The 27,376-nt window shown below is 41.1% G+C and overlaps 1 protein-coding gene across 2 annotated transcripts in view; it reads right to left on the reverse strand.

The window, feature by feature from the left end:
* Positions 1 to 16,177: 16,177 nt before the first annotated feature.
* Positions 16,178 to 27,376, reverse strand: part of TMEM50A (transmembrane protein 50A) — a 455,243-nt gene continuing 444,044 nt past the window's right edge. For both annotated transcript variants that reach the window (XM_044060091.1, XM_044060090.1), the window contains exon 7: positions 16,178 to 22,853. In XM_044060091.1, coding sequence (XP_043916026.1) covers positions 22,808 to 22,853 — 46 coding nt within the window. In that variant the 3' untranslated portion in view covers positions 16,178 to 22,807. The remainder of the gene's footprint in view (positions 22,854 to 27,376) is intronic.

The following is a 27,376-nucleotide window of genomic DNA, read 5'->3' on the forward strand; positions in this document are numbered from 1 at the left end:
TAAACTTACCTTCATCCACCAGCAAACACACCACATAGGTTGTATAAATCAGAGAAGGAAAGATAAGTTCCATCAGAAGAAAAAAAGGGGGGTGGCAGGTGGGTAACCTGGACTGCAACAGTGAATACACTCGAACATCTACATTTATGGTAAGTGTACACAACTGTACTATGTTCTTCGTGTTTCACTGTTGCAGTCATTACATTTGGGTAGATTCCCAAAGCTATAGCTGGGAGGCTGGAGCTAAACAGCATTAGGAGCAGCTACGAGACCCTGCAGAACTGCAGTGGCAAAGCCAGCCCTGGATTTAGAGTAGAGTGGCAGATAGTGCTTTGTAAAGGTGTGCACTGAACTCCAAGTAGCGGCCTCTAAAATGTCCTTGATTGGTACTCCTCTGAGAAAGGCTGATGAAGTGGCTGCAGCTCTGGTGGAATGTGGCCTAATGCCCTTAGGAACTGGCTTGCCATGGTATAAGTAGCAGAAACGAATGCAGTGGCCTATCCATTTTGAAAGTGTCTGCTTTGAGATAGCCTTTCCTTGTGATCCTGCAGCATATGTCACTAGTAATTGCTCTGTTTTTCTGAAACTTTTTGCTTCTGTCCAAGTAGAATCTAAGCTGTCTGTGTAAGTCTAAAGAATGCAGAATTCTTTCCCCCTTGTTCTGTGGATTTGTATAAAAAGTCAGCAGATGAATGGTTTAATTAAGAGCCATACTGGACACCACTTTAGGCATAAATGTTGGGTTTGTCCTCAGGGAGACCCTGTCCGGATAAAAAATGATAAAAGGTTCCACCGCCATGAGTGCCTGTAGCTCTGAAACTCGTCTTGCACAAGTTATTGCTAGAAGCAGAGTCGTTTTCCAAGATAAAAACTTCAAATCAGCAGTAGCAGCTGGTTCAAAAGGAGGCAGGGTGAGATTTTCCAAGACATAGTTGAGGTCCCATACAGGCATTGGTGATCTCCTTGGAGGCCTTAAATTTTTGGCTCCTCTGAGGTACTGTTTTAATAAGGGATGAGAAAAGATTGGTGGCTCTGCATTATAATGAGCTGAAATGGCAGAGGCATGAATTTTAATAGATGAGAAAGATAGGCCTTTGTCCAGCATCTCAGTTAAGTATTGTAAAATCTGAGAAATATTTGGCACAGCTGTTATCTGCTCCTTGTGCCTGGTTCCAAGCACAGAATCTCTTCCATTTTCCAGCATAAGATTTTCTAGTACTAGGCCTTCTGGCTTCCAAAATGACATCCATCACAGCTTTGCTGAGAGGTGTGTTTTGTATGAATATATTAACTGCCATGCTTCCAGGTTTAAAGTCCTGAGCTGGCTGTGCAGGATCCAATTGTTTTGCTGGGACAGTAGATGCGGTACTTGAGGTAGGGTCCAAGCTGGGCATTGAGACATGCTTCTTAATACTGGGTACCAGTGCTGGCGGGGCCAGTCTGGTGCAATCAGTATCATCTTTGGCTTCTCCTGTCTGACCTTTAGGAGTACCTTGGGGAGGACAGGTAGAGGGGGAAAGGCATACACTGATAGGTTTTTCCAGCTGAAGGATAGGGCGCCCACTTTCCATGCTTGTCTGTGATAAATCCTTGTGCAGAATCTCTGTAGTTGGTAGTTGTGAGGAGAGGCAAATAGATCTATGTGCAGGCATCCCCATTTCCTTGTTATCATGCTGAAGACTTGTGGATCCAGCTGCCACTCGTGGGGATCCATGAGGTTTCTGCTTAGTTCATCTGCCAGAGTATTTTTCCTTCCTGGTAGGAATTGTGCCTGCAGATGTACTTGGTAAGTCAGTGCTGTGTCCCACAAAGTCATGGCTAGTCTGCAAAGGGGGTAAGAATGTGTGCCCCCCTGCTTGTTTATATACCACATGACCGTGGTGTTGTCTATCAGTAGTTGTCCTGGTTGAAGTAGGTCTTTGAAGGCTGTCAGGGCATTTTGAACAGCTAGCATCTCTTTTTGATTGATATGTAGATGCATTTGGTTTGAGGTCCATGTTCCCTGAATGCATCTTCCTGCCATGTGGGCCCCCCAGGCATAATCTGACGCATCCATTGTTAGTGTCTGCCTGGCTGGGGGCAATGTGAACGGCTGTCCCTTGTTTTGGTGACAAGCCTTTGCCCAGCATCGAAACTCCTGTTGCAGGCAGGGAATGACAGTAATTATAGTTTCCAGGCTGTGGCAATGTTGAGTCCAAACACTTTTTTAGGTACCATTGAAGTTTCCTCATATGCAGTCTTGCATATGGAATTAGTAGGATGCAGGATGCCATGAAACCCAAAGCCTGCAGAATTTTTCTTGCAGATAACTGGGCCTTTGTTGCTAACATAGGCAGTCAACTGTCTTTGTTTGTCTGGCGTGAGATAAGCCATCTGGGCAGTTGTATTTAAGCTTGCACCCAGGAATATTATCTCTTGTGAGGGTACTAGTTTTGATTTCTTTTCATTGACTGTGTACCCTAGGCATATTAGAAGTTTTTTTTCACAAACGCCAGTTGCTGTAGAAGAATGTCCTTGTTCTCTGCTTGAATTAGACAGTCGTCCAAGTAAGGATATATTTGTAATCTTCTGTCTGCAGAATGCAATTACTGGTGCCAGGCACTTTGTAAAGACCCTGGGTGCAGTAGATAAGCCAAAGGGCAGTGCAGAGAATTGGTAATACATTGAACCAGCCTTGAATCTGAGGTATATTCAGCATATTTGTCTGATTTGGACATGCAGGTATGCCTCTTTTAGGTCTAAAGTTACAAGCCAAGCATTCTTGCCCAGCATGGGTAGTAGCTGCTGCAAAGTCAGCATTTTGAATTTTGGTATATCCAGGAATGTATTCAGAATTGATAGGTCCAGTATTGGCCTCCAGGCCTTGTCCTTTCTGGGTACCAAGAACAGTCTTTAGTAAAATCCTTGTCCCCTCTCTTGCTCTGGCACTAGTTGAATGGCCTTCATGTCCATGAGGGATGAGACTCGTTTTTGTGCCTCTGCCTATTGATTTTTTGGCAGATCTGGCCAAACATCCCTGTTTGTCTTTGGCAGGGTATGGAAATGGAACTTGTAGCCTTGTGACACGATATTTAGAACCCACTTCTCCTGGGTTATAATGTGCCAATTTTGAGAAAAAAAGTGCTAATTTTCCCCCTAAGGGTGCTGCCAGGAAATAAGTGCTTGGTGCAGTCAGGGGGAAGTCATTGGGACTGTTTCCTGTAGGGTTGTGATTTGTCTTCTCCACTTTTGGAAGTAGAAGCACCCCACTGTCTTGACCTGTATGAACCCTGAGCCTGGGATCTGCCTCTAGGGCATCTGGGTCTACCGTTTTGAGGTCTGACACTGGAAAGGACCACTTCTTTGTTGGCCAGTGTCTACTAAACCTAGGTGGCTGTACTTGTAAGAAAATCTTTGACCGTTTGCATAGATTTAGCCTTGTCCTCCATTTTCTTTAACACCTCTTCTGCTTTAACACCAATCATGCTTGTAAAGGTGCATCTAATAATTTAACTAACATGATCAGGCAGATTTTGTTCCTTTAACCAAGCATGCCTTCTAATTACAGAACCAGTAACTGCGGCCCTGCAGGAGGCCTCTAAAAAATCAAAACCACATTGCAAAGTATGCTTTACAACTTGTTCAGCTGCATGCAATATATTCTGCATTTCCTTGTTTTCTGCACATTCAGAATTTAACATTTTCTGTTTAAGCAATGCCATGACATGTTGCTGATATTTGAGCATATGAAATTGACAGTTTAAGGCCCCTATAGCAAAGGTAGCAGATGTGTAAACCTTTATCCCCCCATCTATCCAGTGCCCTAGAATCCCTATCAGAAGGGGTAGGGTTTTTTGCAGTGGAAGCCTTAACACCCTTGGGACCCTGAGAAACATTTCTGGGTCTGCAGCAGGGTTTTTAAAAAGGAATTTATGTGAGTCAGGAAGCCTGTAATATCTGTCAGGCTTAACAGGAGCTGGAGGTAAGGAGTCAGGGGTAAGGCTCGACTCCAAAAACACATCTACAATATCTAACACAGGAGGGATAGCTAGTGGCTTATGCTGAGGTAGTAACAGGAAATCCCTGAGCCTCTTTTTAGACTCTGAAAAATCTTGGCTCTCCCAGTGGAAATGCTCCCTCATGGTATGCAAGGTTTTCCCAAAAGAATAATCCTCAGAAGGAGAAGCTGAAGGTATGGATTCTTCAGCATCAGAATCCTCATGGGGGAAAATAATATTCCTGATCAGAAGAGGAATCAGAAGAAATGGAAACCTGATCTGAAGATTCATATTCGGTCTCTTGCCTAGGCCTCTTATCAGGAGGGGGATGGGAACCCCTGATCAAGGTGATCAAGTCTTCGGCCATATTGAGCATCTGTTTTTTGGGCATGGGGGCCTGTCCACGTGGCTCTTGAGGTTGCTTCTTTGCCTTTGAAGGTGCTTTAGTCTTTGCCTTTGAAGTCGGTTTAATGTACAGGTGTTTGGGTCTGAATACCCCCTCAGAAGTCGGTGCCTGCTCAGCAGCACCGGACCCATCTGAAGGATTAGCGTCTGAGGCTCCAATACTTTGAGTTTCCAGCGGCATGGCCGACTCCACGTGGGAGTCAGTAGCAGCCTGCGACTCTAAAGTAGCGGTTGTCAGGGGCTGCGAAAGCGCCTCACTGAGAACCAGCGACTGGCTTAGGAGAAGCTTTGTCGTCGGTTTTGGTCCTCAGCTGTCTTTCTTTTTCTTTGCGTTTTTTGTGAACTCTGATAGTTGGATGGCTTTCCGACGACATTTCTGGATAATTAAATCTGCGTCCAAAGTAGTTTAAAGCAAAATCATACAGACGCTTAATAGTGCGTTGGTTGAATCCAGCACAAAACTGACAACCCAGAAAATTATGATCAGGGCCTAGGCAAGGAATACAGTAAGAATGAAAGTCCTTATGAGGTATTTGCTTCCCACAATACAATTATTAACTTTTTCTGACATCGGTTCTGGAGGTTTCCCCAACGGGGTACTTTATAGAAGACTTTGGACCTGAAATTCAAACTCGAAAATCTCAGGAGTCGGCTAACCGGCACTTGCGAACTGCTTCTGCTTCGGGCACCGCGCAGCAAGAAAGACTGAAGAAAATGGCATCGGCTGCTGCTTTTATACCCCTGACGACCTGACGTCAGGGAAGGGGTGACGATGGCCGACGCAGGACCCAAGACTTTGGAATTCTGGCCGACTGAGGGCAACCTGCCAGCAGGATTACCCAAATGTAATGACTGCAACAGTGAAACACGAAGAACACCTGTGGTGTTGTCCCCGTCTTTACCAATAGTTGTCCTGGAAGAATAAGGCCTTTGAAGGCTGTCAGAGCATTCTGTACAGCTAACATTTCTTTTTGATTGATATGCAGGTGCATCTGCTTTGGGTTCCATTTGCCCTGGATGCACTTCCCTACCATATAAGCCCCCCATGCATAGTCTGATGCTTCTATTGTTATAGTTTGGGGGTAGAGTGAGAGTCCCTTGTTGTGGTTGCAGGCCTCTGCTCACCAAAGGAACTCTGCCCTTAGACAAGGAATGGTAGGAATAATTGCTTCCAGGTCCTGAGAATGTTGACACCATAGACTTTTTAGATACTACTGAAATTTCCTCATATGCAGTCTTGCATATGGAATTAACAGAATGCAAGAGGCCATGAACCCTAGGGCTTGCAATATTTTCCTTGCAGATAGTTTGGGTTTTGGTGGCCAGTAGACTGAAGTAGTTTGTCAAATTCTCTGGAGTGAGGAATGCCATCTGGGAAATTGTGTTCAAGCTTGCTCCCAGGAATACACACTTGCTCCTAGGAATATAATCTGTTGGCAGGGTACAAGGTATGATTTCTTTTCATTGATGGTGTACCCCAGTGAAGTTAGAAGTCTCTCTACAAATGCCAGGTGCTGTAATAGCCAAGTTCTGACTTTCCGCCTGAATCAAGCAATCGTCCAAGTATGGGGAAATCTGAATACTTCCTTGCCTGCAAAATACAATGGTTGGAGCTAGGCACTTTGTGAATACCCTGGGCACAGTAGATAAGCCAAAGGGAAGTGCAGAGAACCGACAGTGCATAGAGTCTGCCCTGAAGCGTAGGTATTTCCTGCAATATTCCCTTATGTGGATGTGCAGGTAAGCTTCTTTTAAGTCTAGGGTTGCCAGCCAGGCAACCTTGACTAGCATAGGAAGTAGCTGTTGGAGAGTTAGCATTTTGAATTTTGGAGCCACCAGAAAGGTGTTGAGAATAGTCAGATCCAGGACAGGATGCCAGGCGTTTTCTTTTCTGGCAACCAGGAACAGTCTTGAATAAAAGCCTTGTACCTTTTGTTCTGCTGGGTCAGGTTGAATAGCCTTGATGCTGAGGAGAGAAAGTACTTGCTTTTGGGCCTCCGCCCACTGGCTTAGGGGGAGGGGTCTGGCCATCCCCTTAGGGTTGGAAGCGAGTGAAAGTGGAATCTATATCCTAGGGAAACAAAGTTTAAAACCCATTTGTCTGGGGATATGTATTCCCAGTTTTTTGCATATAGGGTGAGTTTTCCTCCTAAAGATGCAAGTACTTGAGCAAGGCTTGGAGGAGTTAATAAGTCATTGTGCAATCTTACCATAGGGGGTGGCTTACTATTCAGGTTTTAGACGTGGGAGCAACCCACTCTATGCATAACTTGAGACCGAAGTCTTGGTGGTCTGCTGCCCCTGGGTTTGGACTGAGAAGGCCTGGAAGGGACTGGAAAGGACCAGAATCTAGGTGGCTGTACTTCCAAGAAATCTTTAACAGTTTGTATAGATTTAGCTTTCTCCTCCATCCTTTTGATGACTTCTTCTGCTTTATTGCCAAATAAGCGCTCTTGGTTTAAGGGTGCATCCAGTAATTTTGCTTTGACATGATCTGGCAAGTTTTGTTCCTTAAGCCAAGCATGCCTTCTAAGAAAAGACCCAGTGACAGCAGCCCTGCAAGACGCTTCTAAAGCATCAAAACCACATTGCAAAGTATGTTTACCAACTTGGCAGCAGAATGCATTAACTCTTGTAAACCTTTGTGTTCTGCACAGTCAGGAATCAACATCAGTTTGTTTAATTAGCCCCATAATATGCTGCTGATACTTTAACATATGAAACTGGCAATTTAAAGCCCTAATGGCCAGAGTAGCAGAGGTGTATACTTTCTTGCCACATCTCTCTAAAGCCCTAGAATCCCTGTCAGAAGGGGTGGGATTCTTGGCAGTAGTAGACTTAATGCCTTTTGGTCCTTGGGAAATAGTCTTAGGATCCACAGTAGGATTCTTTAAGATGAATTTGTGAGAGTCTGGTACTCTATAGTACCCGTCAGGTTTCCTGGGAGCTGGAGAGGTAGAGACATCCGCAGGTTCCATAGTCGAAGAAGCATCTCGTGGCATACCGGAGTCCGAATGGGTCTCAGTAGAGGCCCGCGAATCTGTAGAAGCGATTATCAGGAGCTGCAAAAGTGCTTCACTGAGTACCAGCGGACTGGTGACTAGCTTAACAGAAGCATTGTCGGCAGTTTTGGACCTATGCGATCTGTCTCTATCTTTATCTTTGTTTTTTCAGAAGATCGGTAGTCGGATGGCTTAACGAAGCCATTTCGGAGTACAGAGATCGAGAGCAAAAGAATTTAGCTACAAAAATTGCCCGACAACGAATAGTTCAAGCATTGAACAAATCACAAAACTGACAGGGAGTGACGTTGTGGTCTGGGACTAAACAGGTGATGCAGTAAGAATGAAAATCTCTATGAGGTATTTGCTTTCCACAGGTAAGACAATTAATTTTTTCTGACATCGGCTAGAGCAAGAAAAAATTATCCCCAATGGGGTACTTATCTTTTAGAAGACTTCAGGTCTGAAAATTTCAGGAGTCTGCCAACTGGCACTTGCAAACTGTTTCTGCTTCAGGAACCGCATGGCTAGAAAGACTGATGTAATAGCATCGGCTGCATCTTTTATATCCCTGACGACCTGACGTCATGGAAGAAGCGACAGCATCAGATGCTGAAATCCCAAGACTCTGGTATTCATGCCGGCTGAGGGCTATCTGCAGGCAGATAACCCAAATGTGATGACTGCAACAGTGAAACATGAAGAACATCACCAAAAGATGCAAAATATGAGACAAACTAGCTGGTGCACAGCAGACATCTCATAGTCCAGACAGCCCTTGTATATACTACTGCTGTACTGCGAGATTCAGTGATAGCTCCAAAGTAACTAATGTCAAACACATACTGGCATATAGTAGGGCATTCCTGGTGTTGAAACCACCAAGGCTGACCCAATTGCTTGAGCAGCAAGAGTTGTGATGCTTAGTGTTAAGGATGGCACCGACAGCACTAAATCCAGGTAGGTGTGAACTGCTGACACTGAGAATAGCACCTGTGCCACGTAAAGCATTTGGCAAGGGGCTATAGCTGAATATGGGGGCCGAAAATCTGATGCCTTGTACCTAGCCTCCAGTGGTATCAGCACAGAGTTTACAGCCCTTACAAATGGTGACATTGGCACCAGAGTCACTTGGTTCACTGAAGCAGTCCTCAACACCAGAAGCCTAGGGAATGACATAGCTAATAAAAAGAACAGTGGAGAGGTTGGTATTGGAAAAAAATTACAGCCTGCATTTCTGAAAGTCTATCTGTGCACCTTAGCCATAAGGATAGGACAGACTGATGCCACCATTCTTCAACTCTGATAACCACTTCCATCAAATTTCATAATCTGTGAGGGAGAGGGGGCATCAGATGAGGTAGACCTCAGAGGAACTGGAACAGTCTACTCTGATGGCTTGTGGGCAAAATTCACAATTAAAATAGCAGCCAGCTGGTCTGAATTGTTCTGGCAAATTAGGGTCAGGCTGAGCCTAACCTGATCTGCCTGTGGAAGCAGGAGTATTGGTGTTATGGAGAGAGCCATAGTTACACAAAACAGCCTTAAGCTTTTTCAATAACCTTTACTTGTAATGGCCAAGACAATATTAAAGAACTGACACTGTAACCTGATGAGCCAGAATGTGTCAATTACCCTGCAAGGGCCTGTTTCAAAGGGTAAACTGAAGTTTTTCTTTACACTTCTTACAGAGGATATAACTAAATTTTAGGCAAATTTTACATGGATTACCTCTATGCCCTGTGCCTAGACAGCACAGACAGGGCCTCTACAGGCCCATCATGTCAATTCCAAGAAGGGAGGGAAATGGAAACTGTTAAAAAGAATCTGCCAAACAGTACAGAAATAAAAGCAAAACAAGAATAAAGGAATATGTATTTCATACATGGCACAGTGTATGCAAAAAGTACAGTTTTGTACCTACCATAAATGTAGATGTTCGAAGATCCACATTGCTGCAGTCCTTACATATGGGTAGTCCGCTGTCCTCGGTCGGCCCGAATACCAAAGTATAAGGCTGACGTTGGTCATGGGTGCTCAGATCTGACATCAGAGCGACAGGGTATAAAAGCGCATGACCGACGTCATATCCTCAGTCTTTTCTTGCCCCAGATGTCAGAAGGCCCTAAAAAGAAAGGCCACAGCCCAAAAACAGGATACCTCCCAAAAACATGCCCAACAACAACCATCACCTCAACCATATAACCATGCCAAACTACAGAGGGGAAGGAGGGAGGGTAAATTGGACTGCAGCAATGTGGATCTTCGAACATCTACATTTATGGTAGGTACAAAACTGTACTATGTTCTTCATCTCGCATTGCTGCAGTCCTTACATATGGGTAGAATCCCAAAGCAGAGGTAAAGGGAGGATGGCAAAATCATAAAGCATTAGGGGCTGCTAAAATGCCCTGTAATATTGCAGTGGCAAATCCAGCCCTAGACTTAGAATAAAGAGGAAGGTGGTAATGCTTGGAAAAAGTATGTACTGAACTCCAAGTGGCTGCTTCCAAAATATCTTTCGTAGCTACCCCCCTTAGAAAGGCAGTAGAAGTGGCAGTAGCTCTAGTGGAATGAGGTCTGATTCCAGCCGGAATCTCCTTACCATGATGGGAATAACAGAAAGAAATACAAAAACCAATCCATTTAGAAATAGTTTGTTTTGAAACAGGTTTTCCCTGAGAACCCAAAGCAAAAGAAACAAACAACTGCTGAGACTGCCTGAACCCCTTGGTTCTGCTCAAATAATAACGTAACTGCCTGTGAATATCCAAAGTATGCAAAATCTTCTCCCCTTTATTTTGAGGGTTTGCATAAAAAGTAGGCAAATGAATAGTTTGGTTCAAGGCCACACTAGAAACCACTTTAGGCATAAAGGAAGGATTAGTACACAAAGATACCCTATCCTTATGAAAAATCAGGAAAGGTTCCACTGCCATAAGGGCCTGTAATTCAGAAACCCTTCTTGCAGAGGTAATGGCCAACAAAAAAGCAGTCTTCCATGACAAATACTTTAACTCGGCAGTAGCTGCAGGCTCAAAAGGTTGTAGAGTAAGCTTTTCCAACACAAAATTGAGATCCCAAGCAGGAGTAGGAGCTCTACGTGGGGGTCTTATGTTCTTTGCCCCTCTAAGAAATTGCTTAAACAAAGGATGGGAAAATAAAGGAGGGTCACAGTCATAGTGAGCAGAAATGGCTGCAGCATGAACCTTTATCGAGGAGAAAGACAAACCCTTGTCCAATAACTCAGTAAGATATTGAAGAGAAACACTTAAATCAGGTTTGGAAACATCAAAGTCCTTCGCTTTGCTCCAAAGAAAAAATCTCCTCCATTTATCAGCGTAAACTTTCCTTGTACTAGGCCTTCTGGCCTCCAAAATAACATTCAAAACTTGTTGTGGAAGCTGAGACCCTCCAGGGTCTAAAACAGAATATGCCAGGCTGTGAGATGCAGAGACTGAATCTTGACATTGAGGAAGTGATTGCCCTCCTGAGACAAAAGATGCGGAATCAAAGGCAGAGGCCATGGAGGCTCCCGTACTAAACTCCTCAGTAGTGGGTACCAGTGCTGTCGAGGCCAATCCGGCGCAATCAGAATCATGGATGGCTTGTCTTTTCTGGCCTTCAAGAGTACCTTGGGAATGAGAGGCAGAGGTGGAAAGGCATAGACATGAAGATTGCTCCAACTGAATGATAGAGCATCCACCTTCCAAGCTGTGGGATGAAACAGTTTTGTGCAAAACTTTGGCAACTGGTAATTTAGTGGAGAAGCGAACAGATCTATGTCTGGAGTCATAACACTGTCAACTTTTGAAATACATGAGGATCCAGTTTCCACTCGTGAGGATCCACTATTTGTCTGCTCAACACATCTGCTAAGGAGTTCTGTGCTCCTGGTAGAAACCTTGCCTGAAGATTGAGGTGTAAACTGAGAGCAGCCTCCCACAAAATCATCGCTTGCCTGCAAAGAGGGTACGAATGGGTTCCCCCTTGCTTGTTGATGTACCACATGACAGTAGTGTTGTCTGTTTGAATCAACACATGTCCTGGGTGAAGTAAATCCTTGAAAGCCATCAATGCAAACTGAACTGCTAACATCTCCTTCAAGTTGATATGCAAATGTTGAAGTCTGACAGGCCACGTGTCTTGCACCCATTTTCCATTGAGGTGTGCTCCCCAAGCCTTGTCTGAGGCATCTGTCGTTAGAATCTGACTCGCCTCTGGTCGGGTCACAGAGAGTCCCTTGTTTAGGTGACATTCCTGAGCCCACCACAAAAATTCCTTCTGAATGCAAGGTATTATCTGAATGACAGTGTCTAGATCTTGGCAGTGTTGTGTCCATACTTTTTGAGATACCATTGAAGCTTCCTCATATGCAGTTTGGCATTGGGAAGCACCAGAATACAAGATGCCATGAACCCCAAGGCTTGTAGGACTGTCCTTGCAGTCAGCCTGGACTGTAGAGACATTCGATGGAAATAAAGAGAAAGGCTTCTTTGTTTGTCTGGGGTCAAAAAAGCCATCTGGGAAGCTGTATTCAGTCTCACACCCAGAAAGCACATGTCCTGAGAGGGTTTCGTTCACAGAATACCCTAGGCATCTTAACACTGCCATCACATACTGTAGATGATGAAGAAGTTCGTCCTTGTCTTGTGCAATAATCAGGCAATCATCCAAATAAGGATAAATCTGTATTCCTCTTAACCTGAAAAAGGCTATCACTGGAGCCAGAACCTTTGTGAACACTCTGGGCGCAGTAGATAAGCCAAAGGGCAATGCAGAGAACTGATAATGTAAATTTCCAGCCCGAAAACGCAGGTACCTCCTGCAACTGGGCCTGATAGGAACATGAAGATAAGCCTCTGAGATCCAGAGTTACCATCCAGTGATCTTTTCCCAACAGAGGTAAAAGCTGTTGTAACGTCAGCATTTTGAACTTTGGAATGTCCAGATAAGTGTTGAGGATAGATAAATCCAAAATTGGTCTCCACGTGTTCCCTTTCTTTGGTACTAGAAACAGGTGAGAATAAAATCCTAGGCCTACTTCTGACAGAGGAACTGGCTGTATAGCTCCTATTTGAAGAAGTAAAGAAATCTGCTTGTGAGCCTCTATCCTTTGCCGAGGAGGAACGTCTGGCATGCCTTTGAAAGGAGGCAGTGTATGGAAATAGAACTTGTAGCCTCGGTTTATAATGTCTAATACCCATTTGTCCTGGGTGACTAAAAGCCAGTTTTGCTTGAAAAGTGCTAACTTTCCTCCCAAAGGAGCTGCCAGGCAAGAAGAATCTGGCAGCTGAAAATGCAGGTCATTGGGCCTGTTTACGAAAGGACTGGCCCCTGCCCTCACCTGCAGATTGTGCAGGCGAACTCCAAGTTCTAGGCCTAAATGTACTGTGAGCTCTGCCCCTGCCACGTCTAGATCTACCCCTAGACTGAGAATCAGAAGAAGGGTACCACCCCTTAGTAGGCCAATTTCTACTAAACTTTGGAGGTTGCACCTGCAAAAAATCTTTAACAGTCTGCATAGACTTAGCCTTGTCTTCCATTTTCTTCAAAACCGACTCCACAGGGGGACCAAACAAAACTTCAGACTGTAAAGGGGCATCCAGAATTCTAGTTTTAACATGCTCGGACAAATTCTGATCCTTAAGCCAGGCGTGCCTACGAAGAACTGAACCAGTGGCAGCCACCCTAGAAGAGGCCTGTACAGCATCAAAACCACACTGCAAAGAATGCTTACCCACCTGTTCAGAGACATGTACTAAATCCTGCAATTCTTTACACTCTAAGCCCTCTGCCAAAGCATCCACCTTAGATTTTAGCTGAGTAAGGAGGAAATTCTGATACTTCAACATATGAAACTGGCAATTCAAAGCCCTCATTGCTAAAGTAGACGAGGTATAACCTTCTTACCCCATCTATCCAAAGCCCTAGCTTCCTTATCTAGAGGAACCGGATTCTTTACAACAGAGGCTCTAACACCCTTAGGCCCCTGACTAATAGTTTCTGGGTCCGCCCTAGGACTCTTATACAGATATTTATGAGCCTCAGGCACCCTGTAATACCTGTCCGGTTTGACTGGCGCAGGAGGCAAAGAATCTGGATTAAGGGAAGCCTCCGAGAAAACATCTTGAACAACATCCAAAACAGGAGGTATAGCCAAGGGCCTATGCTGTGGTAAAAACAAGAATTCCCTAAGCCTCTTCCGTGAATCAGAGAAATCCTGTCCTTCCCACTTAAAATGCTCCCTCATGGAATGCAGAGTTTCTGAAAATGAAAAATCCTCTGGAGGAGAAGCAGAAGGAGTGGAATCCTCTGCATCAGAGTCCGAATAAGGGAGAAAATCTTGAATATCTTCAGCAGAAGACTCTGAGTCATCTGAGGCCTGATCCAAACTTTCCAACTCTGGCTCCACCCTGGGTCTCTTATCAGGAGGGGGCATAGAACCTCTAATTAAAGTAATCAAATCTTCTGCCATTTTAAGCATGTGCTTTTTAGGCACAGACCCTGAAGAACCTGGAGTGACACTAGAGGAAGGCAGAACAGACCTGCCCTTAGAAGAAGCCTTAGAAGTAGTAGCAGAAGGCCTAACCACCTTAGGCATAGAAGGGAGAACAGTAACCTGAGAGGCCCCTTCAGCTTGACCTGACTCCTGTGAGGCCACATCCTGCAAAATCAAAGTTTCCCCCTGAGACTCAACAGAAACCTCAGAAACTGCAGCCGGATCCACCTGTTCCATTGTTGCTTCTACAGGACCGGCGTCTGAAAGGGACGAAACATCCTGTCTAGGTTTTAAAGATTTGTCTTAGCGCTTCTTCGTGGAAGCGGGCGTCGGAGGATCCGACCGCATATTATAATTACACCGCTTACCAAAGACTAACCTAGCGCAATCTAACCTTCGTTTTATGGTGCGCTTATTAAACCCAGCACAAAACCGACACCCTACTACGTCGTGCTCAGGTCCCAAACAAGGAATGCAAAGAGAATGATAATCCCTATGCGGTATCTGTTTCCCACAAGAAATACAATTATTCACTTTTTCTGACATCCGGAATTAACTGAGGCAAGAAAAAACAAAAATATTCCCCAACGGGGTACTTAGCCCAACTTGGTTTCGGTCTGAAACTCAGAATATGAAAATTTCAGAACGCCGAACGGCACTCGCAACGCTGCTTCTGCATCGGACCATGCGGCAAAAAAGACTGAGGATATGACGTCGGTCATGCGCTTTTATACCCTGATGCTCTGATGTCAGATCTGAGCGCCCATGACCGATGTCAGCCTTATACTTTGGTATTCGGGCCGACCGAGGACAGCGGACTACCCATATGTAAGGACTGCAGCAATGTGAGATGAAGAACATCAATGTAGCTGAAGAGGAAAAAAAAACGTAAACCAAATTACAACATGGGATACTCATTGTGGTTGAAGCAATTCACACATTAATGAAGAACTCTGGAGCACGGCACAAAGAGTCAGTACAGGACTGAAGAAGTCAATCAACCTGCAAATGCTTTGGGTGCTGAGAAGTCCAAATGCTTACAGCATACAATAGTTACAAAAAGTCAGCTTCTTAACAAATGTTTGTTAATGTAGAAAATATCTACAATATAATTGTTTACTGGCATCTTCTAAAAAGCTTCCTCAGTTCCTTAGCAGTCTCCTTTGATGACCCTTCTCTGCTAGGCTTAAATAGTGTCTCCTTCCTGTCCTAACTATCAGCAACAACAATCAACACAGAAAGAAGGTACAGTTCGAAACACAACCTTGTGATAAGACTGGTAATAAATTGCCATAAGCACAATCTACTTTTTATTACAAGTTTAGCTGAAGATCTCTTAAGCTAATAAACATTAAATGAGCATGGCCCACTATGTAACTAAAATAAATCAGATGCTAAAGCAGGATATGAAATGAAGTGGCAAGAAAAAACAAGGAAAATGCCTAACAATACTTGCTTTATAACAGTACCTTGCACACTGACCAAAGTTCCACAGAATGTTAGCACAGGACCAGAGTAATCATTCAAGAGAAAGTAAGAGACTGCGGACAAAACTCTGGGATGAAAACAATGTAGGTGGGATATAACCCAAATGTGATGATTTAATATTACAGCAACCCTTTTCAAAGATGCAGCATTACTTGAAAACAAAATGAATGATAAATCATAAAGAAGCAAACCTAATACACAGCCTTATAAAAGCACGTTTGCCTTAAAACAATAAAACTTACAGGAAAACAGCAAAATGCCCACTAACTTGCTCAGCAGAAAAGAGAAGAATAGACTAGGCAGGCACTCATCTGTATATACATTTATCCCATGAATTACTTAATACATTAGGTAGGAGTTTTACAATCAGGTAGTTTTACAATCACAATGACATGAATTCTGAACCAAACATCAGAAGTGCAGATGAAAGCATAAGTCGGACAAGTCCAGGAGACCTACTGCATTAACTGTATTGACCCATGGGAAGTTACCTGGAAGACTACTTAAAGCCTTCTCCAGTGAGCAAAGAAGTGGAATGTAATAATGATGCAAATACTGGAGTTAATGTTGGTTCGCTGGACGAAGACTTATAGCAGTAAGAAATAGCAAACCTGGAAACATAACCGTAACTCAGTTATATAACAAAGACTATGCATATTACATGCAGCTTCGGCCTGGTACAGTACAGTCAAAAAAATATTTCCCAGCTTCCTTAGCTTATGTTTAAAGACTGAAAAGGAAGCAAGGTTGTAACATTTTGAACAAGATTTAATAAAAACTTTCAAATGAAATGAACACTGCAATAAGGATCATATTTTAATCAATCTGAATAAAGACAGATATACAAAAAGTGCAACTTAGCTAACGCAGTTTAGTTACAAGAACAAAAAATGAAGATGTCATAACAAGACATTTTAACAAAGCAAGTGTCAAAATATATTCCAAGCATATACCTTTCTCAAGAATAATCCCACTGTAATGATGTTACTCCATTACATTAGTAATACTTCAAATCAACCTAACCAAGAGCAGCTATAAAACCTTAAACCATGGAGGTGGATTTCAGGAGGCTACTGCACTGCACAGTTTATAAAAAAATGAATCATTTATGTAGCATGTTTCTAGCAAGGTGGAGACCCAAAAATGGACAACTTTCATCCCACTACCGGAAATCTGACAATAAAAAAAAAAAAAAGAAACATTAACAATTCCTGCAGCATGCAAAACTATGAAAGTATAACCTTTCATAAAGGAAATGCTATAAATCAGTAGTTTTACACTTCGCCTCTAAAAAAGGAATTGGCTTAAAAGCTTCCTAAAAACACCAGAATAAAAAATGGTCCCTCTTAAATACATTATGTAACAGAGAATACGCAAATAGGATATATTCTGTCCCTTTTACATGCTACAGCTTTGAAATCCACATAAAACTCAACAAATTTTGCAAGATGGCTCATCACAGACCCACTCGTTTCAAATGAGCCTTAATGCAGATTAAATAAGGTCTTTTTTTTTTTTTTTTTTAAATAAAACTTCTAAAGCAGTAGAAAAGCAAACACTCTGGAGAGGTGATTTAAGAAACCAGTGGCAATCATGACGTGATGCTGTGAACATTGTTGGATGTTTACTTAAAAATGAAATGTAATTTAATCACATTTACAGCAACAAAAGAAAGAAAAATTCTTGGAAATGTATTACATTAGTAAAGAAACGATAGTGAACCACAAAAATAGTGAATGCTGGCCGAACAATTTTTAAGTATTCATTTGTATGAGCAACACTGAAAAACAAATCATAAACTCACAAACATTTTAAATAAATGGCCAAAATGTTCTGAAAAACTCCACTTGAAATACATGGAAAAGACAATCTAATCATTGCTGTTAATTTTGTGAAAAAGAACTAAGGCAAGATATACAAGGACATGATTTCTGCAGGGATTTCTATAACACTCTGCATCATATATGAACAAATTACAGCTTCATATCACCACAAAAACAGTCATACGATCATTATTATAAATGTGCAGTGTACTCATTTGTGCTTTTCTTGTGTTTTATATTTGGGTGCGCATCTCTTTCCCTCCTACTCACTTCATTTAGTATTTTTTTGTCCTTCACTTAGAGAGTATTGTGTTGCATCTCCAAATTACATGCATTAGCTCTGCAGGTCAAAGAAAACAGTTCCATCCATTCAAAGTTGCATGGTATACATCTCAATCATACCTTTTGACAGAGGTACTGTGATATAAAAAGTACAAACTGCCTTATATTACATTAGAACTGTACGCCAATATCTGTATTATTTTGACAGATTTTCAGTAAACCTTTTTATGACTTGATTTGGACCATGGATGATAAAACTAAATGCATTATCTAGTTGGTTTGCCTTCCCAACCTTGATAAGCAGACAGCTGCTGACTCATCACTTTCACTGCATGCTTCCTAGTGCAGATTTTATTTCTAAACTGCACTTGCCAATGTATTTCTTACTCCCTTGTATTAAAGATCCATTATGTTATTATTTTTTTTTTGTTTTGGTTTACTTTACATAATTTTTGGGATACAAAATAGCTAGCAGTGACCAAATCAAACAGCAAAGTGGTCTACACAAGCTTACATACCCCTTACTAATTAAATGCATTACATAATTCTGTCTTCACAGCTTAGTACGTTCTTGCACATAAAAGCAAGGCAACAGCTACAACTTTTTTTTTTTTTAACAGAATAGTCTTTTACATTAAATCTGAGAATCAGATCATCATCAGAACCTGAAATTATCAGGGCATCAAGTGCAGTCTGTTGAAATGCATATACAACAGGCCTAATATGATATAAACTTTAGGTTCCTTACAGGCACTGATTGTAATCACTACAAGTGACATACTGCTGACCTAAGGAAGAATGCTCAAACATGCATCTTAATCTTACTGTCTGTATGATTAGGCTACATGTGCACAGTTACTGAAGAACAAGAGAATGTGTACAACAGTCCAAGTGACCGCTATTAGTTTAGGTTACCTGCTCTGTCAGGAGACAGGATTTGCAAAAACTTCTGCACAACTTCAGTCACTGAGGGGACTAAAAAGTACTTGCAAAACATCATGTATTGCTGTCATCTCCTGAGCAGTTATACAATGTACAAAACTAGATTACCCATCAACAGGCTCGTATTTGTGTTCAAAATATCAGACAAAAAAATAAAGATTATTAAGTGTTCACTAGCCATTTCTTGCAAATACACTTTGTTATTTTCCCCACAATCTTGACATATGCCTGGATTACATGCATATTTCTGTTACTTTTGATATAAGCAGCATAACTTTAGCACGCTTTAACAGCTACAATCAGAACAAAGGCTAGTTTTAATCTGTCATTATAGAAAATGAAACAAAAAAAACTTTATTCATAAGGAAATAAAAAAAATTTGCTTCATAAAGAAGCAAAAAACGTCTGCTTCAACTTTTTGCTTCTAGCATACATCTTCAGAACAAGGGGTACCAAGAAAAAATACTGAACAGGCTTGCAGCAGAGGTTAAGCAAACATCTGGTAATATAGGTTAGTGATGAAGACAAAAGTTTTTTGCAAGATCTTTACACAAGGTATAACAATTTAGCAATGCATTCCTACATTTTAGAGTCCCATTTACAGTATGCACTAATACAAAAGTCTTGGTCTTAGTTTTTAGCTCTTTTCCATTTCTGAGATGATGTTTAAACTGTTTAACAATACTTTACAATATCTGCAAAAGGGCTGTCATACAGAGTAATAGTGCACGTTGCTTAAAAAGTAACAGGCATGTTTATTAAATATAACACTAGAAAGTAGACACCAATAGTGGTTTAAGAACACTTGCTCTGCAAATTATGTCTCCACTGCTAGCATGATATCTTGGTACAGGAGAAATGCAACACTCTTCAATTAAAAGTTGCAGTCCACAAGTACTTGGAATTACAAGCAAACATAATACATATGCTACATCACCTCTTCTAAAGGCCCATTAGTACTCCCAAAGCAAGAATATCCAAACCTGCATTACTAAACTTCAGAAAGGTCTATACTTGCGATTCCAGCTACAAGATTAATATGTACTAGAAAGCCAGCCCATCTAGAACATAAAACTACGATGTCTACCCTGAACAAACATTTCCAAAATGATCCACCCACACAACTTTATTGTAATGCAACCTGTTATTACTAGTTTTCAACAAACTGTTATTTTTTATGAAGAAACTCGGACATATTATCCTACATGAGATGCATATAGTACATTTGATTCTACAGTGTCTCACTGATACTGCAACAGGGGCAGGTGGGGTGTGTGTGTGTCTGAGTTTGTGTGTATTGAGGGTTGGAATTAGTTCTCAAAAATTAAGTAAAAGGCTGAGTTGTACAAAAAGTGCTAGAAAAATAGTTACAGCCTCTTTAAACACAATATTTCAAACACTTGAACTGATATCACAGATGTGGTTGTCAGTACTACCTCTTAAAACCTTCCATTAAACTAACTACGAAACAGCTTACAAAAGGTACAATATCTCTACCCTAAATCCTCTTTTTATAAACAGGTATACAACTCGGCACTAATAAATTTAGTTTATGCTGCCTCTTTGCAAACGTGATATTCCTCAAAAGCAGTTTATTGATATTTGTGCTGTTCAGACTACTACGGATAACTCTGGTTCTACATCAGGCCTGCTGCTGACAGAAAGAGTAAATACTTTGTGGGTAACACTAGCTATATTGGAACAATAAGTCTAATTTTCTGACCCACAGTAATGCACTACAATCAGGGCAGAAAATCCCACTGTACATAATCATATTCCTATTAGACAGTCAAAATTAGAACAGAGTCAAGGTGTACCATCACCCCTGCCCCCCTGCCCCCCCCACCAAAAAAGGAAAAAAATAAAACAGCGGATTTCAGTGTATACAAGGCATTTTACATGTCTTTCATGGTATGAATTTACGTCAGAGTCTGAACGTCTGTTTATTCTTGATGGTCAGTTAGCTGGAAAGAGCCTTATTTCTTTGGACCTCCTCTGTTCAAGGAATGCCATTTTGCAGTGCCAGTGACTTAGCAGGTAGCATACTCGCCTTTAATGCTAGGAAGACCCGAACAGTGATGGTTCTAACTCCACCCTACATGTCTGGATTAGTGTTCCATAACTGATGTTGTAGTTGATCACAAAGTCTTTGCTGTGCTCCTGAGGTGACATCTTTCAGATGACACTTTAAAGTTAAGTCCCACTCTTCTGAAGTGAAGGCAGCATATCTAGGTATAAAAGATCCTATCGCAGTTATTTAAAAAGAGCACTTCACTGATGTTCTGGCCTAATTATGCCTATCAATATAAATACCACCTCTGTAAACAGGCTACACAATCATGGGACTAACCCAGCTAACAAAAAGGTAAATAAAAGTCATAGATTCAAGTGGAAATTACCCAGGGCAGTAAAGTCCCTAATCACACAGAGACATTTCAGCATCTGAGTATATACAACAGAATGAGGAAAATAAGCCTGGGAAATGCTGGGGCACAAAAGAATCAGAGAGGACAAAATGGCAACCAACTGTTAAGAGCTTGGGCAAATGAGTTCAAGAGCAAGTTGATGAATGTACTTTGCTGGCATAATGTTTAAAATCTGAGAAGAGCAGGAGATGTGTCAAGAATAATTCATAAATTAACTACTTTATTGAATGCATTTTTTGCTAGACACTAATTATCATGATGCATTTCTCCATCAATCATGTTCACAAGAAATAAATGTATACAAAACTATGACACTGCAACATACAGGAAATCATAAGGGATGCCATCATAAATAATGCTGAGAGAAACACATTGCTTTTATATCCTCTGTGAGCCAATATCCCACAATAATGTATGACCTGACAATGCTGAGAGAAACACATTGCTTTTATGATCCTCTGTGAGCCAATATCCCACAATAATGTATGACCTGACAATATAATTAAGCAATATGGCACCAAAACATGTGGATTAGTGCTGTTTTAACTATGTCTTCTACACTGCTGTGATAAGTTAAAGCAGAATAACTTCATTTCTGAAACAAGTAAATTTCCTGCAAGAAACACCTTGAGTGCCTTTCTGTGTTTATACAACTGATCATGCATATGCAATCAATTCTGTTACTTTACAGATTATCTTTCTGACTTGTGTCATTACTGTAGGATTTGCCACAGTAAGAGGATAGGTTTTAACCAATGAGACAACTTCACAAATTCACTGAAAAGTGTCAAATTAGACACATCTAAGAAATCTACATGCACTACCTCCATAACAGAACTCCATTGTCCATATGCACTATGCCAAAGGGTGCAACCTACCATATCATATGATGGCCTTTACCAAAGGCAAATTACCACAATCAGACATGGGCTCTGTCAGCTCCTCTTCACAACCCAGCATGACATGAGATGGCCGAAATGAAATATATAACACAATGGACAAGACATTTCTCACAGCAAAGAAAAGGAATTACAAAATGGGTTACACCTTACTGTAAGAATTTTGCATTCCTTCTTGGAATCTTAATTCATCATGTCAATTCTGGACTGAGATGATGACTAAATAAATGCACACAAAATGACTGGACAGTAGAAAAATACTGTGTAGGCCAGAAATGTACCAACACCATGCAAAAAGCAAGCTGGTGGTACAGAAACTCTCCACTGTATTTTTGATTCAGAATTATCTTCCAACAAGGTATGGAAAAGTGGGATCTAAATTAGTGGCACATCAGCAATGATAAAGGTTAAATGACTTGCTAAAGGTCAAAAGATCTAGTCTGCTGCATAAAGGAGTTTGTACTTAGCCTGAGAAATTTAAAGCCACTCTGCTAAAAGCCTAAGACGTTCGCTACATACACTACAGTGGTACTAACATCTGCAAGTAAATGTAGCACTATGTAAAATGTTCTAACTTGAACAAATTTTGACTTGGAAAATACAAAATGCGATGATACTTCCACGAATACTGCAGGTATGGAAAGTAAAGACAGCAGCAATTTCACCAGTAATCTTCATGCATGTTAAAAACACTTTGTCACAATATAGTAAACTAGTCCCTGCATAATTATCTCCTATAAGAAAATTTCATTTAGTGAAACTCTCAAAACTGACCCAAGACTTTCTGACACAATATCTGCAATCTTGGACAGTAATTCACAACTAAATGCTAATAAGGGTCTCCTGTTCACCTGAAAGAAACATCACTTAGAAATGAGTGTTTAAATCAAAATATGAAGAATGTGGGCTTAAGCAGTTGCAGTCTAAGACCAAGAAGTCATTTGACTTGTCAGTTAACACATATCCCCATTTATAAAGTAGACAGCAGTAGACTACAGTATGAGAACGTCAGTGATGATGCGATGCAGAGTACAAAAAGGTCAGGTGGGACAGTAAAACGATCACTGCCACAGATCTTCAGTGCGACCAAATTTGAACACCAAGCCCCTAGCAGAAATAAAGACAAAGAATTACAACAAGAACAAAAATACAATTGTTCACATACAGTCAGTTTTGAAATTACATCACAATGCTTTTTTCTTTTAATGTGTATGATGGGCTGCTCCTTTTAAGCATCTATAGTGCTAATTCCACATCATCCACTACCAGCACAACTCAAGTGGTAACACCACTACATAATGGCTTTCAATGCAAACAGCAGACAGGTGGTAATCATGGAAATGAAACTTAATAATGAACTTGCAACTATGTAAGACACCAAGACAAGTCACCTATGTCCCTGCAACATTTATCCCAACACTCAAACTTACTGTCTGGAAAAGCTTTTTTGGAGTGCATAGTAGCATACGATGCTCTAGGCTTCTACTAAAGTACCATTAAAAAAATACCATGCTGTATTCTGGAAAGAAGATAATGCCCAGTCACTACCAGGAAACAAACCTTGCTCATCAGTGCGATCCTATGACATTCTGTACTTGGAAGGTTACAGTTCTTTATTAAAGGGGATCTTAAAACTTCAACTCATTTGATCAAATTTTAACTATGCATCAAACCTGCCTTAGCACACAGCTAAAAAGAAGGGCAAATTGTGCCATTGTCCACATGGTAAAACTGTTCTTGACACAATTTTATTACAGCATCCATGTAAAAATGGTGACAGCAAATAATGAAGCGCTGGATTTATTAACACAAACATGTCCAATATTCTTAAAACCTTTCAGCACTGAGGCTGACAAGGGGCTCACCCCAAATCTGATAAGAAGGAATGTAGTGTAAGAATATAAGTGCTAAAAAATAGGCTTTATTTGTTGGAAGAGTACTACAGTTGTTTCACTGTAATACCACAATAACTTACACTTATCATAATAGTAGATCTTCCAGAAATAATTACTGTAACAAGCAAATCATTTACATATACCTTACATTACCATGCTTCTCATGTGGTCTGAGACCACAAAAGCAGTGGTTCCTTTCTTTCTCTGTACAAGTCAATGAAGGTATGTGTCATACTGAATCTACCTTATAAATCCTAAGCTGATGCACATTCTCTTCAATCTTCTGAGACAAAATTCCCTTAAAAGAGAAGGATGAATGCAACAGACAAACATCCTTAACTTTCAAAAAAAGAAGATAAAGCATAACACTTAAAACAAATAAATTAATACATGAAAGAAGCATTTGTAACTGTAACCATGCATTTCTCAATCATCAGTAGCTACAGAATGGGTAGAAAAAAATAAAGATCAAATGAAATAATACCAGTCAGGGAGTAAAATAATTTACTAAAGGATAGATGTTGCAGTAACTAGATCCCTAAAGCAAGCAAAATATATCACTGGTAAGAAACAAAGGATTCATAAATGAATGAAGCAAAAATCTTGGTCAAATGGGATCCTAGGCAGAGGAATGGACCAACTCCCCCACCCCCACAGCCATTCTGGTGTCCCATTACCTGTCTCTTCCCCAGTTACCATAACCACTCCTCAAAATAGTCAGTGTGCATACATTTTCTTCTTTACTTTGATGGAGATATGGATTGGATTTAAAACTTTTAATTTATGTATCCTTTGTTGAGCAGGTTAGTCCCACTAGGCTATTAGCATTTTTTTTTTTTTCAGGGGAGATCCCTAATGGTATTTATAATATTACAGGAATTTTGGCCAGGGCATTGAGGAACTGCCCCTTTCTCTTTTCAATAGTGCAGGTAGATATAAAAGATATCACAGTGCCTACCATTAATGCAGACAGATGGGGCCTTGGTTTAACATCTCATCCAATGGCTGACAAACTCAAGACTGCAACCCCCCCCCAAGTTAGGCAATGTTGCAGGTTTTTAATTTATTAATCCAATTAATGGGTTCCGATAACTACTTGCTGATAATCCCCGATATTATAGGTTTTTCTCCAATATGAATTAAGAAATGCACTTTGTAAAAAAATATATATATGCATTACTTGGTGCAATGCAATGTCATAAGCACCGTGTAATGAAATACTACAGCAGTAGGAAAAACTACTGCTTCAGAGGTAGGTACGGTTTTCACTATAGAACTAGTGATTTACCTACATATTCCAGTTCCTTCGGCTTCATTAGTTTGGTTTAATACATTTACATATCTGTATGTGCTGACTGTGGACTGATGATCTCGGTGATAAATCTATGAAAATAAAACTTAGTAAGACATTAATGAATAGTGACTTTTTTATGTTAATTATTCAGTATTTTCATAACCATAATACATCAGCCAGGGGATTTTCTGCTGGTAATGCGGTCAACTTCCTTGGGTGCTGTGATAATGGAGCAAACACAGGAGAATGAGAAAGTTGTTTACTCATCCCATCTATCTGTGCATCACAGCTGAAAGCAATTCAGTAATTACAAATTCTGTTATAGTTATTAATAAATGTTAGCTCCAACCGCTTCCATGCTTCATTTTCTGAAGCAGTCTACCATCTTCCTCTGGAGATATGCACCATGCTACTATGTCAATGGGCGGGACTGGGCATTTGAGAAGTATTCCTTGTAAACCTATTGCAAAGTCGAGACAGTACCCATCCTGGAAAAGCTATTGTGGTGTACACCTTTGCTTCAAGTATGAGGTGTTCAACTTTAATAAACTCTTACAACCAGTATGGATCATTCCTGAGCAAATACATTTACAGGCACCAGAATGTTTGTGTAGGGGTTGCCTACTGATCTGCTTCTGAAATGTATGCGGTCATGATTTCAGCCTTTTTCACTCTGCTAGAAATTAGGTGCATTTGAGAGCAGCTGCTCACTGCGCAGTGGTGGTCAGCAGTACCCTGTATGGTAGTAAACCTATAAGGCTAGTACTTAGGACTTTTAACCCGAAAAACAGAAAGGATTTGCATGGAGCTAAGCTTAAGGCAGCTAGTTAGCCCAACAAACACACTAATATCATATCACAGCACTAACATCTAGCCTTAACCACACTCGGGTGACCCCTGTAAAACTAAGCCCCTAAACCATAATAGCCCAATCCTAATACCAGTCCTGACGACATGGATTTGCAATTTCCTAATGTCTCTGCATCCAGCTTGGTAGATATGGGCATCTTGAGACAATGTTAGCAATTGTCTTGTGTACTCAGACAACCTTTTTAATCCTTAAAGAGACTAACCAAGTATGCAAGAGATATGCATACATAACTTTCTCGGAGGCAAAAATATCACTTATAAACAAGGCTGTCAAGAACAAACACAACACATCCTTCAAACATGGACCTCATTATGCTGAGGCACTTAAGAGAAACCTTTCCAAACCTCAAAGACCTCCTAAGCGGTTTACCTTTACAACACCTAATCACACTGGTGTGATTGCTCATATGAGCGAATCGTAATCACGAAAAACAAAACTGCGACAGTTTTACATGTTCGAAAATCAGCAAATCGAAAAGCAGATTAGCTGATTTTCGAACATAAATATCGAAAAACAAATGTAATGAAGTGTAAAGCAGGGGGGCAAGCCCCCCAGCACCCCCCATGTGGAGGGCGCATCCCCCCTACTTTAATATTCTAACTCAGAGATCGCACTACAGTGGGGAAAGGGACCATTTTCCGATCCCCACTATAGTGCAATCTGCCCCAAAAAGCCGAATCTGCAATGAGCGAATGTCACTGTGCTCATTGCACATTCAAACCTTTTTCCATTTGGCGTTTGCAAATGGATCAAACGGCAACACCTATTCTCAGCAATTACTAAAGTACATGCCTACTGCAACACCTAACACCACACAAGTTTACAGCCAATGATCTCCCAAGAACAAAGCCCATAAGGTAAGTCATAGGGGAATTTATTGTATGACACACAGATGCCCTCTCACTAGGCTGGATAAGAAGATTATGGTTAGTTGCCTATCTGGAGCTAGCATCCGCAATATCACGTATGTACTCAGTCACTGCACCACAGTGACCAATATGACTATCACAGCCCATGTGGGTGTAAATGACCGTAGATATACCTCACTGGACAATATATACAGAGACATTATGGATCTCTCCAAATATGTCAGACAGGTACGTACCTTGCACTGAGCAGCATCTTAACTTCACCAAGGACGATGCCACAGTATGAACCGAAAAAGACTGATTTTAATAATTGGCTTAGTTTCTGGTGTCACTCCAAGCAATCCAATATTAATCAGCACGGGAGGTCAGACTTAACAGACCACGTTGTTTTGCCAAGGATGGTCTGCACCTATCCCAGGGACATTAGGATACTGGCTAAAATTTTGTCCACCCCCTTTGAGCCTTTTTTTTTTAGACAATGTCAAAATGACAAAGTTACCAACGCAGCAGAAAAACTCAAAGCAACATTAATGCGTTACTGCTCATTGTTTAAAGCCTAAACAAGAAACTCCATACCCCACAAGCTTTTCTCACACTGTAGCCTTAACCATTATGCCATCCCACATAAATGTTAAAGCCAGCGCAGTGAGCAAACAACAGCTAGTCATTTATGCCAACAGCATCACAGAGAGGGGACAGAG

This window comes from Protopterus annectens, chromosome 1.part2 (assembly GCF_019279795.1).
Source record: "Protopterus annectens isolate FY-2018-M chromosome 1.part2, PAN1.0, whole genome shotgun sequence".
In the NCBI taxonomy this organism is placed as follows: Eukaryota; Metazoa; Chordata; order Ceratodontiformes; family Protopteridae; genus Protopterus; species Protopterus annectens.